Below are 13,880 nucleotides of genomic sequence, written 5' to 3'. Positions count from 1 at the left end.
CACTCCCTCAATCTGCTAAAAATCGCCAAAATAAGTCCAGCTACCCGGCTGAAACTCTTCTTTCCCGATAGTTGCCGCTGTTCGCTAATGGCGGATTCCGCTCCATGTGTCATGCAATTTCAGTGAAATTTGTTTGTGCGTGGAAAATTACATTCGTTCATTGTATCGCGTGCCGTGAGTGATAAGCAGCGTGCTGGGGGCAAGCGTGGGTACTCAGGTGGCATTTTGGTATATAAATGCGTGTGAGTTACATAAGACTTAATCCTCAACTTACATAAAACACTCAACCGTGCATCGCCCGGACAGCCGGATTATTTTCCAATCTCGGGCCACTTCTGATAGCGTGCGGCGAGGCGAGAGCTGAGGAATAAATTGCCGAGTGTGCTGAAATCACGGGATAGGACTTGTGGTGAGTCGAAGCGGAGATAACCTCACATGGCATGACCGCATTGATATCTGCCTTTGCAGACTGAGATGACGACCGGGAGCACGGGATCAACGTTCCCCAAGTGGCAATTGGCCATCATCCTGGGGGCGCCGGTGGCTCTCACTCTGGGCTACCTGTACTACCGGCGACAGACGCACAGCGAGAGCGAAGACAGGAAGAAGAAGCTCGCGAAGGCGGACAAGTCCGTCTCCATAGACGGCGACGAGGCGAAGGAGCACCTGAATGGGCCCACCAAGGTGGAAGCGGCGGCGAAGCAGAGCCCACTGGAAGTGGCGATGGAGTTCAAAAACCGCGGCAATGAGAGATATAGACTGGGGAAATTCGACGAGTCCATCGATTTCTACCGGCAGGCCATCGAGGCGTGTCCGGGCAGCAACACAGTGGAGCTGGCCACGTTCTACCAGAACAGAGCCGCAGCCCACGAGCAGCTGAAGCAGTGGTCAGCTGTGCGCGAGGACTGCACAAGGGCGCTAGGCCTCAATCCCAAATACGTCAAAGCGTACAATCGACGAGCGAAGGCTCATGAGCAGCTGAAGGATCTCTCGCAGAGCCTGGAAGACATCACGGCCACATGCATTCTCGAACAGTTCCAGAATCAGTCATCAATTGCCTTTGCTGATCGGGTGTTGCGCACGCTGGGCGCTCATCACGCCACCGAAGCCATCAAGGAGCGCAAACCTGTGCCTCCATCGTCGCATTTTGTCTCCTCCTTCTGCGAGGCCTTCTCCTGTGATCCCCTGAAGGACATCGCCGTGGCAGCCATCAATCCACGTGGCTTCATGCTAGCCAAGACAGAGTTTGACCAGAGGAACCTGGACAAGGTGATTCCGGCGTGCACAGAAGAGCTGCAGAATGAGAACAGCGAATACAGGGCCTTGTCCCTGTTGCTACGCGGCACGATGTACCAGCTGATGGGCTTGTTCACGGAAGCCCTGGAGGACTTTGCCACTCTCATTGGCGACAGCACAGTCAGCGCCAAGATCCGCGTCAATGCGCTGGTGAAGCGTGCCTCCATCAAAGTGCAGCTGGACAATATAGAGGAATGCTTTGATGACTTCAGCGAGGCCCAGAAGATCGACTCCGCCAATCCAGACGTGTACTACCATCGTGGGCAGATGTATGTGCTGCTGCAGCGCCTGCAGGAGGCCGTTGAGGACTTTGAGCGCACGATAGAGTTGGTGCCGAACTTTGGAATGGCGTACGTGCAGAAGCTGTATGTGGAGTATCGGAATGCCTTGATGGCGGAGGATCCTGTCAGGTCGTTCCAGCTACTTGAGAAGTTCCGTGACGCCATGGAGCGCTTTCCCAAGTGCGTGGAGTGCTACAGTATTATGGCTCAGATCCTCACAGAGCAGCAACAGTACAAGGAGGCCGACCAGTTGTTCGAGAAGAGCATCAAAATGGATCCCGGCAACGCCACTCTGCTCGTTCACCGTGGAATTCTGCACCTGCAGTGGCGCGGCGATGTGGAGACTGCCCTGAAATACCTCCAGCACGCTATTGAGGTGGACGACAAGTGTGAATTCGCTTTCGAGACGCTGGCCTCCATTGAAGTGCAGCGCGGAAATATGGAGAAGGCCATTGATCTCTTCAATGCTGCCATCAATCTGGCCAAATCCGAGACGGAGCTGCGACATCTCTTCTCCCTCAAGGATGCCGCCATCGCGCAGATGAATGTGGCCAGCAGGATGGGAATGGAGGCGAGCAGTCTGTCGGCTCTCGCGGCCAGTGCTATGGCCTAAATCGCCTGTTTATCACTGTGTAGAGAGAGACTTCTAATATAAAAGTCTGGCGCTAGACCACACATTTCCTCTCCCCACATTCTTCTGAGACTCCTTACCTCTCCTTTTGTTGTGTAATTGTAGAGACATTTTACCCACAACCGCGCATTTACTTATACACTTTCATGTACAGTTTAGTGGAATTGCTGAGTAGAGTCACATTATGGATTAATAAAAGCGAGATGAAGAAGAGTGTTGTTCAAGAAAAACCCGCATAAATAAAGATTTTTCTTTTTATAAAACCAACTGCTAAAACTTTTCACTTTATTTGCATTTTCCACCTGAGAGTTTGAGGGAGAAAAATCAATGCTTGAATATTTTATCAATCCACGACATAATTAGCTATGCCTCGATATCTGCCGATATGCAAACAGAGAGTAATTTGATGGGTAGATAAAGGGCGCTAATTGAGGAGGATCTCTAAATTGCCGTGTGGAGAGCTCCAATTTCCCGATAACGCCCGTCAGAATGGGGTGAGATAGCGTGAAAAGTGGTTGGATATTAGAGTGGAAAAATGGTCAAGGAGGATCGGGAAGAGAGGAGTCTCAAGGCACGCGTCAGGAGGTCAAAAGCCAATTTTCGTGAGAGAAATCGCATGTTCAGGTAAAGTTTTGCAACAAACAGATATTCACCCACATTTCACTAATCATCTCTGCACAGCCTCAATCGCGCTCTCGACAATCTACGCACAAAAGTACCCTTGAATCCCACTCTGGCCACTGTGGAACTCGACCAGAATCACAATCAGAAACTGTCCAAGATCGAAACACTTCGGCTGGCGTACAACTACATCAGCGCCTTGGGACAGAGTCTGGCGTGGGGCCGAAAGCTTCACTATGAGGAATTGATTTACATTCTGTCCAGAGGATTGAGTCAAACCACAGTGAATCTCTTGCGAGCTCGCCTACGCTTTGACTTGGAATACCATTTGGCTCAGTGTCTCATTGAAGACTCTGCAGATGAGAATTCCATGAGATTCTGGTGCTCCTGCCACTCCTGTGACACCTTCTCGGGCACCTCCAGTGACTCCAGAACGGATTGGATGGACTTCGATGCCTTCGAGTTTCCCCTCTAACAAGCCACCTTTATGGGAATGTCACAGACTGGACAAATCACCTCCTCGTCAGCCTTCAAGAGGAGGATTTCCGTCAGCACAACGCGATCATTGAGAATCACTTGATCACATTGAGAACAAACACCTTCATTCAGAATAAAAACCTGCAAGACAGATGCCCAATGTAAGTTTTCTCTCAGTCAAGCCAATCACGCGCCCAAACTTACCTGGAAATTGGTCAGGATGCATCTCTTTATCTCATGTCCCTCTGGACAAGTCAAGTTTGTCTCGTTCAACTCTTTCTGGCACATTTGGCAGGGATTCATGCATTTCACCACATCTCTCTCCATGGTGACCTCTTCCAGCGTTATCCTGAGATTCTCCAGTCCTGCATCGTACTCTTCAGGCATCGGCGTGAGCAGGAATTCTCTGATGCCCACTTTGAAGTGCTTCATTGCATTCGCCTGGATTGTTGTGATGCTTTTGTGTTCTTGGAAATTCCTCTTCAGCTTCATGAAACTCCTGTAGAATCCTATAGCCACCAGTGTGCTCCTGATGTACCTGAACTCCTCCAGAAACAGCAAAGATTGAGATTCATGACCAATTTTCAGAGAGCCACTCTTGGCCCCCAGATAAATCAATCTTTTGCGGAGGTTTATCTGAGATTCTGCGTCGACTCCCACTGATTGTCCCACGAGTTCCAAGTAGTGCGGATTCACGTCGACTTCCTTGAACCAGCGCACTCGCAGAGCTTCCTGGCAATCTTCTCTGGACAGAGAGTCTGTGGGGGCGCTCGTGAGAAGCTCCAGTGGACAATTGCCAAGTGAGAAAGTGGCAATTGTGACGATGACTGAAGAATTCGCCCATGTGTGAATATCATGAGGCTGAAGCAGTTCAGCGGCCAGCATCCAGAAGACTTTGTGTGGTGAGGAAATGGCTCCAAATAAAGTGTACTTCTCATTGAAATTATTGCTGACGACGCTCTCGTTGAGATTTATCTCGGTTCCTGAGTTGCTGACTTCGATGAATTTCGTCAATCGGTCAGCAAACATAATCAAATAATCCCAGGAATTCACATGATTCAGTCCAATAATTGCCGCTCTGCCCAACTCGTCACAGCGACAGAAGATATTCTCCGCCTCGCTCAGTGTAAAAGTGATGAGAAAGCAGTCTTTCACAGCAAAGAGCAGCGCATCCTCGCCCGTAGTGTTCACTTCTAGATGATCTACTTGAAGATAGTCCGTATCTGTCCAGAGAGTCGCCACTCCAATGCACTCTTTCGCTTGCTCATCGACGCGAAAGAGGTAAATCTCTCCCGAGACGACGGAAGAGATCACATAGGATTTGCCATGGAAGTGAAACCATTTGATTCGATTGGCGTCGGGAATCAAGAGATCACTCTCGAAGTCAATCTCCAGCTTCTGGCCATCGAAGGTGCAGAAGACAGCCACTCCGCTCTGCATAAGCACGCAGAATTTGTACACACTCTCTTGGTCTGTCATTGTCCAGGAGAAGGCAGAGATTGTGTGACTCTGGATGTTTGTCTTCAAATCCGAATATGTCTTGATCACTTCCATATTATTCCTCCGTTTCACGATAATCTCCTTGGAGACATCTAGCACAACTCTCCATTCCCTCTCCATCTGCTGTGGCACATAGAAGTACAGACATCCCATAGAGTTCTGGACAGCAGCCAGAAGTACATCCGACTTTCCACTGATGCACGGAGAGATTTGCAAGTCGATCAGCGATATCGACACATTTTCCACGGTTTTTATGCACATCATTGGATTGAGAACCATTGAGGTTCTCTGCTCAAAGCTGGCACTATCGTAGATTGCCTCAAAGTCCCTCGGGAGATTCTGGGTAGCGATTCCTTCAGGACACTTTATGCTGTTCACTTGGAAGTTCACCACGGAAATGTCTGCGATGGGCGAATGCGTGATTTTTCTCACCACCGCAGAGTCCAGCAACATCAGGCAATAGAAGCGGCCACAAGGTGACGTCCTGAGGCAGAATTTCCGGGAAATCTTCTGCTTCCGGTGGGAAAACGTTGAAATCTCATTCAAATCCATCACAGTCACCTGAAATGAAATAGTGAAACCTGTTACTTGTGCGTGAAATCTCGGGTAAACAAAACAATAAATTACATAATCCCTAAAAAGGTCCACATAATTCTTAGTCAACCTTTGCCCCCGAGTGGAATTGACCACACGTGGAATTCCACATTCTCATTCACCTGTAATATTCTGTGAGAGATATTAATTTACCTGAAAATGTCCTCAGTGAAGAAAGGAGTGGACTTTATGCGAAGTGTGGTGAAGTATATGGCCAATGATGGGAGTTTCGGCGGTGCGTGTCTGAAGAATGTGAGTTCAACAACTTTTTTGACTTTCGTATCACACATTCATGATGATAAAAGAGCAGTATTTGCAAGATAATCGCATAAACAGTGAGAAAATGATAGCATACCGCTAAGTTGTTTGACATCTGCATCGCCACAATTGTGGAGCTTTTTCCGAACTGTTCTCAAAACACGTTCAAACATGATTTCCGTTTGAGATCCTAATTTCCTGTGAAATTCACAGATCCAGGTGCTGGACGGTGGCGATGGGAGACTGAAGGCGGAGTTTAAGGTACTGCCTGAGCACTTGAACAGTGCCGGAGGCCTTCATGGGGGCTTCACGGCTTCTCTAGTCGATATTCTGACGACCGTGGCTCTCATGACGACGGACACTCATCCAGGAGTCTCCGTGGACCTGCAAGTGAGCTACCTCAGGGCTGCCAAGGAGGGAGACTCAGTCCTCGTGGATGCCACTACAGTGAAGACAGGCCGATCGCTGGCTTTTCTGGAATGCCAGCTGACGCATAAAGACAGCGGAGCACTGATTGCCAAGGGAAGTCAAACGAAATTCGTCGACTTGGTCAAGACAAATTACTCCAAGAATATTTCAGCCTAAACCATGTCCTTTTAGTTCCCAAATACCTGAAATATACATCCAATGCAAGAGTCGGATTTAGAGTGATGACTTCTTGAGTTTCCTCTGCGCAAATTCCATGGCAGCTTGAATGCAGTCCTCAGAACTTGTCCTCTCTCGCAAGGCTTCCACTTCCGCATTGTTAGCCGCCTCCAAGGCGTCAATATCAAATTTCTGTATCAAACCCTTGGTTATGATGAGAGATTTGTGAGGCAGTTTTGCAAATGCCTCAATCCTGGGCCAAATTTTCGTCTGCGCTTCATCTCTCGTGTAGACTTCTGACACCACGTTGAACCGAAGCGCTTCCTCGGCAGTCATCTTGTGGTTCAAGAGAAGCATTTCGCTCGCTTTGGTCTTTCCCATGATCTGGGGGAATGTCAAGGACGAGCATCCCTCACAACAGAGCCCCAAGGCAGTGAATGGAGTGTAGAAGTAAGCCTGAAAGTGCAGGAGGATTAGAATGGGAGGAAGTCGAGATTTGGGTTCACTAACATCCTTCTCTGCATAGATCACATCGCAGAGGATGGCAGTTGTGGCTGCAATGCCGATCGACGGTCCATTGACGACAGCCACGAGAATCTTGCGGCATCTGTAGAAGGCGCGGATGAGGTCTCTCAGCACCGACATGACGTATTCAGGAGGATCAGTGCTGCTCATGGCAGATATGATGTCGTTTCCGGAGCTGTAGAAGTTCCCGGCTCCAGTCAACGCCACCACAGAGACACTTTCATCCTCGTCAGCGTCTCTCAGGGCTTTCGTGAGAGCCAAATAACCCTCTCGGTTGAGGGCATTCCTCTTCTTCACATTGTCAATGGTAATTATTCTCAATCTCTCCCGGTTTTCGACTTTGATCACGGACATTCTCACTTAACTTGTCTTATCGAAGTGAATTGGCAATTTATTTTTGTTTCTCTTGCGATGAAGTCGGCCTCGCAGCGTCCTCTTCCAGGAATTTCAATAAACTCGCAATCTCGTCACAATATTTTATTGCAAATTCTCTACTAGTATCTGAACAATTTAATTCCAGAGCTTCACGTAAGCCCTCTCAGCTGCAGCTTTCTCTGGTGCATGAACGTAGAACTCCTTGAACATTGGTTCGACCAAGGCGTCCTTCGGGAGAGTCTTGAAGACAGGCTCACCATACCAAGTGCCCACCTGAAAAAAAACCACGAAATCATAAGAATCTCACTCCTCACGCTTCTTCCACATCCACTCACCTCCCATCCCTTCACATTCTTCATCAGTTCGGCCTCCTCGTCGCGATTCCTGCGCAACTGCTTCAGGTACTCGCGATCACGTTCCGCCTTGAGCAGAGGCAAAATAGCATTCCGGGCAGAGCGCATCTCGATTTCCTCTCTCTCGACTCTCTTGTAATTCAGGCCGTACAGGTAGAAAGAAACTGTGGAGATACCTATGAATCCTGCAAATATCGCGGGTCCTAGAGAAAAAAGAACGGCAATCATGGTCAGTCGTTTGTTGTGCTAATTCAGCGATTGAATGGACTTGCCTTTGAAGTATGACTTGGGTGGTATTCTCTTGTACGGAATGGACGCATAGCCCCCCTTTGGGGGCAGATCTTGAGTCCTCGCGGCCATAATTTGCAGGAGCTCTGCGAGCCTTGCGTTTTATGTAACCCACGGATGACAGCCACTCTTGACACTTCCGGAACTCACAGCATGTCAGTCCATTGTTTACAATTTGCATTGACGAGCGTGCTTGCATTTTGCCGGAAAACTCCTGGAAAATAACACTTTTCCTCACATATTTCTAGTTTATTCCATTCTCAAGATGGTAAGTTACCTTTCTGGGCAGTTATTTACAATAATTTTGCAGTATGTCCAGAGATTTGATGTTCTAACCTCGGTCGCTCTTTCAGTACTCTCTGCTGCACAAGGAGGAGAATGCCCACGATGTCAACATCTGGTCCTGTGCTTGGGGCAGAACGACATCCTCAAGCCGCAACGACGATGACCCAGACAACAGCAGAGACTCGATGGCGAGCGATGTAGGCGACAAGATCAGTGACTTCATCGTGACCGGCGGACTGGATGACATCGTCAAAGTCTGGGATCTCACTGACAATCGCCTCCGGCTGAGACATCAGATGACCGGTCACTCGCTGGGAGTCGTGTCAGTGGCCGTGAGCTCTGACGGGAAGACAATCGTCAGCAGTTCATTGGATTCCAGCCTGTGCTTCTGGAGCTCAGAGACCGGTCAACTCCTGAATCAAGTCTCCCTGGGACCTGTTGATCTCTGGACTGTGGCCTTCTCTCCGTGCGACAAGTACGTCATCTCAGGCTCTCACGATGGCAAGATTTCGCTGTACAGCGTGGAGACCGGCAAGCCTGAGCAGGTTCTGGATCCGCAGAACGGAAAGTTCACCCTCAGCATAGCCTACAGTCCGGATGGGAAGTACATTGCCAGCGGAGCAATCGACGGCATCATCAACATCTTCGACGTGTCAGCGGGGAAAGTGGCTCAAACGCTGGAGGGACACGCAATGTCTGTGAGGAGTTTATGCTTCTCTCCAGACTCCCAGATGCTCCTCACCGCCTCTGACGATGGTCACATGAAGCTGTACGACGTGGCTCACTCAGACGTGGTGGGAACTTTGTCTGGACACGCTTCCTGGGTGCTGTCGGTGTCCTTCTCGGGCGACGGACGATTCTTCTCTTCCAGTTCCAGTGACAAATCCGTGAAGATCTGGGAAGTGGCGACTCGCAGCTGTCTGCACACATTCACAGAGCACGCTGACCAGGTGTGGGGCGTGAGCTACAGTCCGGACAGCAACAAGGTGGTGTCGGTGTCCGAGGACAGGAACATCAACCTGTACGACTGCCCCAAGAATGCTGTGTAGAGTCTTAAGTGGAGCGAAAGAGATAAATTGCGTGAAACTGATTGCGTGCGACTTTACACTCACACATCATTTTCTTACATCACCGCGCGCTCAGTGGCCGCGGAATCAACACAACGATAAGAGGGGCCTCTCCGCCCCGCAGAGACACCGAGAGCCAGTTTGCCTTCAGTCTCTCTAAAAAGCGACCGCAGTCAGTCCATCGCGAAGCTTCGAGTCGTCACACAAAATTGATTTGCGCGAGTGAATCCCCCACGCACAGTCACAGGAATCGCGAGGATTCGCAGTTGCCCAGGAGTGGGAGGATAATTTCACGCAAGGTGGGTCACTGGGGCGCCCCATTGTGCTCAAATGAGCCGCTCCGTGCCGCCAAATTGACCCGATTATTGGCCATATGTGAGCTTCTCATCTGTGGAATTTAGCAAAACGTAATTCATCTAAAAATACTACTTCAATCGCATCTCACCCTCCCTTCTGTAGAAGGCGGATATTTGATTTTTCTCTCTTTCCTCACACTCTCTGGACTCCTCAATATTGCACATTTTATCCAATCCATCGGAATCACCACAGCCCCACACAGGGTGGATCCGGGAAAAGTGCCAAAGTGCTTCTGAGATTTCATACGCGTGTTGTCTTGTCCGTTTTTTGTTTGTCTAATTGAGAGCATAAATTGATCATGCATTTTCCCCGCCACTCAGTTTTTATTCCCCACTTTACGCTTGATATTAATGAGAACGACAAATGTGAACAGAAAAAATACGCGCAATGGTTCAATTTAATATGTGATGCAACAAGATATTTGTTGGACTACTTTTTCTGTAATAATATCGTATTTCTATGCTCTGTGTTCGCCAATGAGTTGAAGAAAAATGTCTCTCTGTGTCGCTGCTGGTGCTGATGTGGTAGTGAATTCGCCAACTTCCTCGCGTTTCTCAGAAGCAAAACAGAAAAGAAGTAGAAGAATATCCGATCCGTGAATGAGGAGACAGAGAGAGAGAGGATCAGCGTCGATATTGAGCAATGGAAGACACCCAATTTCCGCCAGACTGGCCAAAGGAGAGAAGTCGAGGGAGGCAATTTGACCGTTTGCCGATGTGTATTTTCTTTGGTGGTAAAAATAGGCGCGAGAGAACATAAATAATGCCAATCTCGGTCTCTCCCTCGCACATTAGTGCTCTTGGCCATTGAGTTTTTCGGGCTGAAAACTTGCCATTTTACCGCGAGTGGGAACGTCTCGACTCATCAACCGAAGCAGCAACCGTGGCCATAATGACGAATCTTCGCTCTTTTCCGATGCACAACACAAATAGAGAAGCCACGAATAGAGCAAAGTCAGAGAGAGAGAATGAAAACATGTTGGTCAGAATGCTATTAACACCCAGCACATGTGAATCCAATTGTTATTTTATGTAAATCACTTTGGAAGAGCATTTCCCGAGTCGCCAGAAAAAGGTCTCGTGAGGCGCATCTCACTGGCTCTGTGTAGGCTGCAGATTCCTTCACAACGAGCAGCGCGATGCCGAGAGATATTTAAATGGGAATTCTGATTATTAAGTAAAAACACATTCAGCTGAAGCCCACACGCGCGTGTCCATGACAAATATTATTTTTTAGCATTTAGGAGACCTGAATGAGAAACAGGAAATTCCTCTCTTAAATCAATATTCTCAGAATAAAGATATTGAAATCCAGTGGTTTCCACTTGATGTGTGTCTCTCTAATGGATTTATATACATATTATAAGATTTGAGCTCTGAGACAAGGGAGCGAAGATCGTGACTTGGCCGGTGATTTCACTTTCGCTGGTGTGAAATTTCAGTGTTATTTAAACTCACGAGTATCCAGTGGAAATTCTCACACATCAATCACGAGCTTGTAGCGGATCCCTATTTATTTTTATTTCGTCAAATTATATGTTTTCCTCTTTCCAACACTAGAAACATAATTCCAATTTGGCCACAGACGCTTTTTTTTCTCCGCCCAACAAGAAGTCAGAAACTCTTCTCGCACATTTCACATGCAGTTCAGCGCCTTTTCCATTCTAATTAGTCTCATGAGGACTAATAACCATTTGTATTATATTTGTTTCTTCTGATTTTAACACATAAAATTGCTCATTCATTTTGATAAATGAAATGACAATCATTTTTCAGAGTTTCCCATTAATTCATGTGATTTACTGCACTTCCTTTTAGATAGAGTCTTTCCAATTTTACAATTCGTCATCAAATCCGCTCAGCTGATTGCGAAAGTGTGGCCACAGAGATTTAATTGAGCGTTATGTGTGTAAATAAATTCGCTTCACACAACAGAGCCTTGACACTCATTCCCGTGAGGAAATCCAGCCTCACGGCGGAGCATCAAAGTTTAAAATTAGCGCAATGTGTTCAAGGGAAGAAAATTGAAACACTCTCAGTCTCTCTGGGTTTTTGGGTTTATATCACACTCGCACGGCGCGCGTATCCAAAGCAATTGCTGGGGAAGGTCACCCAACTCGGGAGTCACATCTGATGGCATCAGATGACTCTGCACGGCACACACTCACTCTCGCCCCTCTAATTTTAGCCACCGCACCAGACACGGATTCAGGATGGCGGGTCCACTGCTCAAGACGTGCTGCCACTGCCAATCTCTGCGCACGGGCGCGATCATCTCCGGCGTGTGCGGCATCCTGCTGGCCATCGCGTCGCTCATCGTGATGTTCGTGGCCAGGGTGGAGTTTAAGACCATCGTGATCGACTGGCTGCCCTCGTCCGTGGTCAAGATCATCCTCGCCATCAATCTCTGCATGACGATACTCATCTGCACGCTGATGATCGTGGGCGTGCTGAAGAGGAATCACTATCTCATGCTGCCCTGGGTGGTGCTGGGCATTGTGCTGGCCGTCGGGCTGCTCGTCAGTGTCATCTACACAGCCGTAGTGTTCCTCATCGACGGATTCGTGCTGGCCGGCATTCTCTGGCTCATCTTTGGCCTCCTGTCAGTCGGTGAGTCTTCTCTCCTCATCACTGCGCCTCCTCTTCCGCCTAATCACTCTCTCTGTCTCTTCCTCCGCAGTGATCTACGTCTACATGTGGATGGTCACATACAGCTTCTTCATGATACTCAAAGAAGATAACGACCGCGGCAGATATTCGCAACCATATCGTCGCTGAAGAAAAGTGCCTGTCTGGTCGGAGATGTGAATAATCCAACTGACTGTGTGTTTTGTAGACGTTTACAGCAACTTAATAATTTATTTACCTCCTCATCCCCCTCACTGACTCTTTGCAAAACATTTCATTACTCTTCTTTTTTTTTGTATAAAATGAATAGAGCCATAAACTTAGGATGATACAAATAAATTAACTCTAGAGATTAAATAATGTCGTCTGGATTGTTGTGCATCGGAGAGAACTGGGTTTTCTTTTGCAAATTGCCGGAGGAATTATATTTCACAAAAAAATGTTCATCTTATTCCTCGCCCATTTTTATAAAGATCCTTCCTAAATATATTACGAGATGCGTGGAAAAGAATAACCCTACAATTCAGTCCTTGTGTATTGAGGTTTCAACTCTTCTATCCTCTTAATGTAGTCCGTCTTCTCCAGGCATCCGTCGCACGTCTCGTCCCAGTCTGTGAGGATCTTCTTCAGATCCCTCACTTTGAGCTTCTTCAGATCCACCGTGTTCAAGTCGATCTGCTTCTCATATCGCAAGTCGCAGATCTGTGCGTCCTTCTTCTTCAGCTTCTCGCACACCTTGTCCGCCGGCATCGACCAGCTCAGCGGCCGGGACAGCTCACCCAGGATGCCAGTGGCGGAATCCTCCAGGCCGCCCAAGTAGTAACACTGCAAAGAAACACATGTTAGTCACGCTCTCCAAGGGACACGTCACTCTTTGCAGCACTCACGAATCTGTGCTCCTTGTTCTTCTGCGTCTTGCAGAACTCCTTGAACTTCTCCTCGATCTTCTTTGTGTCCTTCTTCAAATTGTCCGTCAGCGAGTCAGCGAATCTCTGGACGGTCTTGATGCACACTGCAATTAAAGCACATATCTCAATGTTTCTGAACAGAAAAATCCTCCTCCGCGTGATCTCACCTTCGCAATCCTCCTCCTTCAGTGCTGACGATAGTGTCCACGACAAGGACAAAACTGCCACGTACAGAATATAAGTCTTCATCCTTACACAGAATTCTCCTGAACACTTTTTTATTCCTGAAATCAGAATTTTAGGTTAGACCAGAGAATACAATCGTTTTAGTTACTCTCCACACTCACCAAATTACTACGAAAGGGTAATTACTTGCTAATGTTTTTTTATCACAACGTGTATCTTCTTGCACACCACTTGGCTGAGCTGGAAATGATATAAAAAAGAATTTCACCAAAAGTGCCTGCGAGAACAAATCGCCTCTCTGACACCGGGAACAACTTGGCCTCTTCTCATTGGCCGGCGAGGAATGTGTTGCCAGATGGCGAAAGCGGTCCGCTGTCCCACAATTGTGACCCTCCCCTCCACGTTATGTTTCGCAGAAGTGTGCGAAATTTTCGGCTCTCCGAAAGCTCTGATTTGAGTTTCTTTCAGAATTCGATAGACAAACTCTCTATTCGCAATGTATTATCAGTTTCAGTGTGGTGAGGATTTTTGCAGACTTTCAAAGATATTTTTCCAAGAACTGATGTGAGGAAAAGTACCGAAGCCTAATCCATCTGTCCCACATCCCAGCGTTCTGTGACAATCCCCCCTACATTGTCCCAAACCCGCAAGTGCTGTCAATGCTCT

The 13,880-nt window shown here is 48.0% G+C and overlaps 8 protein-coding genes across 11 annotated transcripts; 5 read left to right on the top strand and 3 right to left on the bottom strand.

Moving 5' to 3' along the window:
- The first annotated feature begins 11 nt into the window (after nt 1–11).
- Nucleotides 12–3,446, top strand: LOC132261164 (mitochondrial import receptor subunit TOM70). Of its 3 annotated transcripts, none has more exons than XM_059759783.1 (3): nt 12–209; nt 307–409; nt 469–3,446. In XM_059759783.1, exon 3 carries the CDS (start codon nt 475–477, stop codon nt 2,188–2,190), a length of 1,716 nt encoding a protein of 571 aa, XP_059615766.1. In that variant the 5' UTR covers nt 12–209; nt 307–409; nt 469–474; the 3' UTR covers nt 2,191–3,446. The 3 variants fall into 3 exon arrangements, with proteins under 3 accessions (XP_059615766.1, XP_059615765.1, XP_059615764.1); XM_059759782.1 differs by having other exon boundaries at nt 12–217; XM_059759781.1 differs by having other exon boundaries at nt 12–242.
- Nucleotides 2,744–3,304, top strand: LOC132260755 (neurogenic differentiation factor 2-like). Its single transcript, XM_059759072.1, has 2 exons — nt 2,744–2,832; nt 2,890–3,304. Exons 1-2 carry the CDS (start codon nt 2,744–2,746, stop codon nt 3,302–3,304), a joined length of 504 nt encoding a protein of 167 aa, XP_059615055.1.
- A 2,008-nt stretch (nt 3,447–5,454) lies between the features above and the next one.
- On the top strand, nt 5,455–6,248 carry LOC132261272 (acyl-coenzyme A thioesterase 13-like). The gene is made up of 2 exons (XM_059759998.1): nt 5,455–5,652; nt 5,872–6,248. The coding sequence occupies exons 1-2, from the start codon at nt 5,560–5,562 to the stop codon at nt 6,241–6,243; spliced, it is 465 nt and encodes a 154-aa protein (XP_059615981.1). The 5' UTR covers nt 5,455–5,559; the 3' UTR covers nt 6,244–6,248.
- Nucleotides 6,249–6,285: 37 nt separating this feature from the next.
- Nucleotides 6,286–7,231, bottom strand: LOC132261263 (enoyl-CoA delta isomerase 2-like). Its single transcript, XM_059759988.1, has 2 exons — nt 6,754–7,231; nt 6,286–6,699 (listed from the first exon to the last, which is right to left on the bottom strand). Exons 1-2 carry the CDS (start codon nt 7,120–7,122, stop codon nt 6,301–6,303), a joined length of 768 nt encoding a protein of 255 aa, XP_059615971.1. The 5' UTR covers nt 7,123–7,231; the 3' UTR covers nt 6,286–6,300.
- LOC132261273 (NADH dehydrogenase [ubiquinone] 1 alpha subcomplex subunit 13) lies at nt 7,231–7,941 on the bottom strand. The gene is made up of 3 exons (XM_059759999.1): nt 7,769–7,941; nt 7,479–7,699; nt 7,231–7,416 (listed from the first exon to the last, which is right to left on the bottom strand). The coding sequence occupies exons 1-3, from the start codon at nt 7,854–7,856 to the stop codon at nt 7,279–7,281; spliced, it is 447 nt and encodes a 148-aa protein (XP_059615982.1). The 5' UTR covers nt 7,857–7,941; the 3' UTR covers nt 7,231–7,278.
- LOC132261261 (superkiller complex protein 8) lies at nt 7,942–9,231 on the top strand. The gene is made up of 2 exons (XM_059759986.1): nt 7,942–8,052; nt 8,138–9,231. The coding sequence occupies exons 1-2, from the start codon at nt 8,050–8,052 to the stop codon at nt 9,116–9,118; spliced, it is 984 nt and encodes a 327-aa protein (XP_059615969.1). The 5' UTR covers nt 7,942–8,049; the 3' UTR covers nt 9,119–9,231.
- Nucleotides 9,232–9,285: 54 nt separating this feature from the next.
- Nucleotides 9,286–12,288, top strand: LOC132261270 (uncharacterized). Of its 2 annotated transcripts, none has more exons than XM_059759996.1 (3): nt 9,286–9,435; nt 11,681–12,102; nt 12,173–12,288. In XM_059759996.1, exons 2-3 carry the CDS (start codon nt 11,706–11,708, stop codon nt 12,268–12,270), a joined length of 495 nt encoding a protein of 164 aa, XP_059615979.1. In that variant the 5' UTR covers nt 9,286–9,435; nt 11,681–11,705; the 3' UTR covers nt 12,271–12,288. The 2 variants fall into 2 exon arrangements, with proteins under 2 accessions (XP_059615979.1, XP_059615980.1); XM_059759997.1 differs by having other exon boundaries at nt 9,431–9,543.
- Nucleotides 12,289–12,331: 43 nt separating this feature from the next.
- On the bottom strand, nt 12,332–13,312 carry LOC132261269 (mesencephalic astrocyte-derived neurotrophic factor homolog). Its single transcript, XM_059759995.1, has 3 exons — nt 13,196–13,312; nt 13,008–13,132; nt 12,332–12,945 (listed from the first exon to the last, which is right to left on the bottom strand). Exons 1-3 carry the CDS (start codon nt 13,275–13,277, stop codon nt 12,637–12,639), a joined length of 516 nt encoding a protein of 171 aa, XP_059615978.1. The 5' UTR covers nt 13,278–13,312; the 3' UTR covers nt 12,332–12,636.
- Between the last annotated feature and the right edge of the window lie 568 nt (nt 13,313–13,880).

The sequence above is a fragment of the Phlebotomus argentipes genome, unplaced genomic scaffold, assembly GCF_947086385.1.
Source record: "Phlebotomus argentipes unplaced genomic scaffold, Phlebotomus argentipes genome assembly scaffold_18, whole genome shotgun sequence".
Taxonomy (NCBI): Eukaryota; Metazoa; Arthropoda; class Insecta; order Diptera; family Psychodidae; genus Phlebotomus; species Phlebotomus argentipes.
The sequence above is the reverse complement of the archived record's forward strand: the minus strand, read 5'-3'. Positions and strand labels throughout refer to the sequence as shown.

Coding starts and splice junctions, on each gene's coding strand:
- LOC132261164 (XM_059759783.1), top strand. CDS start 475: ATGACGACCGGGAGCACGGGATCAACGTTCCCCAAGTGGCAATTGGCC.
- LOC132260755 (XM_059759072.1), top strand. CDS start 2,744: ATGGTCAAGGAGGATCGGGAAGAGAGGAGTCTCAAGGCACGCGTCAGG. Junction 2,833..2,889: donor GAGAGAAATCGCATGTTCAG/GTAAAGTTTTGC, acceptor ATCTCTGCACAG/CCTCAATCGCGCTCTCGACA.
- LOC132261272 (XM_059759998.1), top strand. CDS start 5,560: ATGTCCTCAGTGAAGAAAGGAGTGGACTTTATGCGAAGTGTGGTGAAG. Junction 5,653..5,871: donor GCGGTGCGTGTCTGAAGAAT/GTGAGTTCAACA, acceptor TGAAATTCACAG/ATCCAGGTGCTGGACGGTGG.
- LOC132261263 (XM_059759988.1), bottom strand. CDS start 7,122: ATGTCCGTGATCAAAGTCGAAAACCGGGAGAGATTGAGAATAATTACC. Junction 6,700..6,753: donor TGATCTATGCAGAGAAGGAT/GTTAGTGAACCC, acceptor CTGCACTTTCAG/GCTTACTTCTACACTCCATT.
- LOC132261273 (XM_059759999.1), bottom strand. CDS start 7,856: ATGGCCGCGAGGACTCAAGATCTGCCCCCAAAGGGGGGCTATGCGTCC. Junction 7,700..7,768: donor ACCCAAGTCATACTTCAAAG/GCAAGTCCATTC, acceptor TTTTTTCTCTAG/GACCCGCGATATTTGCAGGA. Junction 7,417..7,478: donor AGAATGTGAAGGGATGGGAG/GTGAGTGGATGT, acceptor GTTTTTTTTCAG/GTGGGCACTTGGTATGGTGA.
- LOC132261270 (XM_059759996.1), top strand. CDS start 11,706: ATGGCGGGTCCACTGCTCAAGACGTGCTGCCACTGCCAATCTCTGCGC. Junction 12,103..12,172: donor CTTTGGCCTCCTGTCAGTCG/GTGAGTCTTCTC, acceptor CTTCCTCCGCAG/TGATCTACGTCTACATGTGG.
- LOC132261269 (XM_059759995.1), bottom strand. CDS start 13,277: ATGAAGACTTATATTCTGTACGTGGCAGTTTTGTCCTTGTCGTGGACA. Junction 13,133..13,195: donor GAAGGAGGAGGATTGCGAAG/GTGAGATCACGC, acceptor CTTTAATTGCAG/TGTGCATCAAGACCGTCCAG. Junction 12,946..13,007: donor AGAACAAGGAGCACAGATTC/GTGAGTGCTGCA, acceptor GTTTCTTTGCAG/TGTTACTACTTGGGCGGCCT.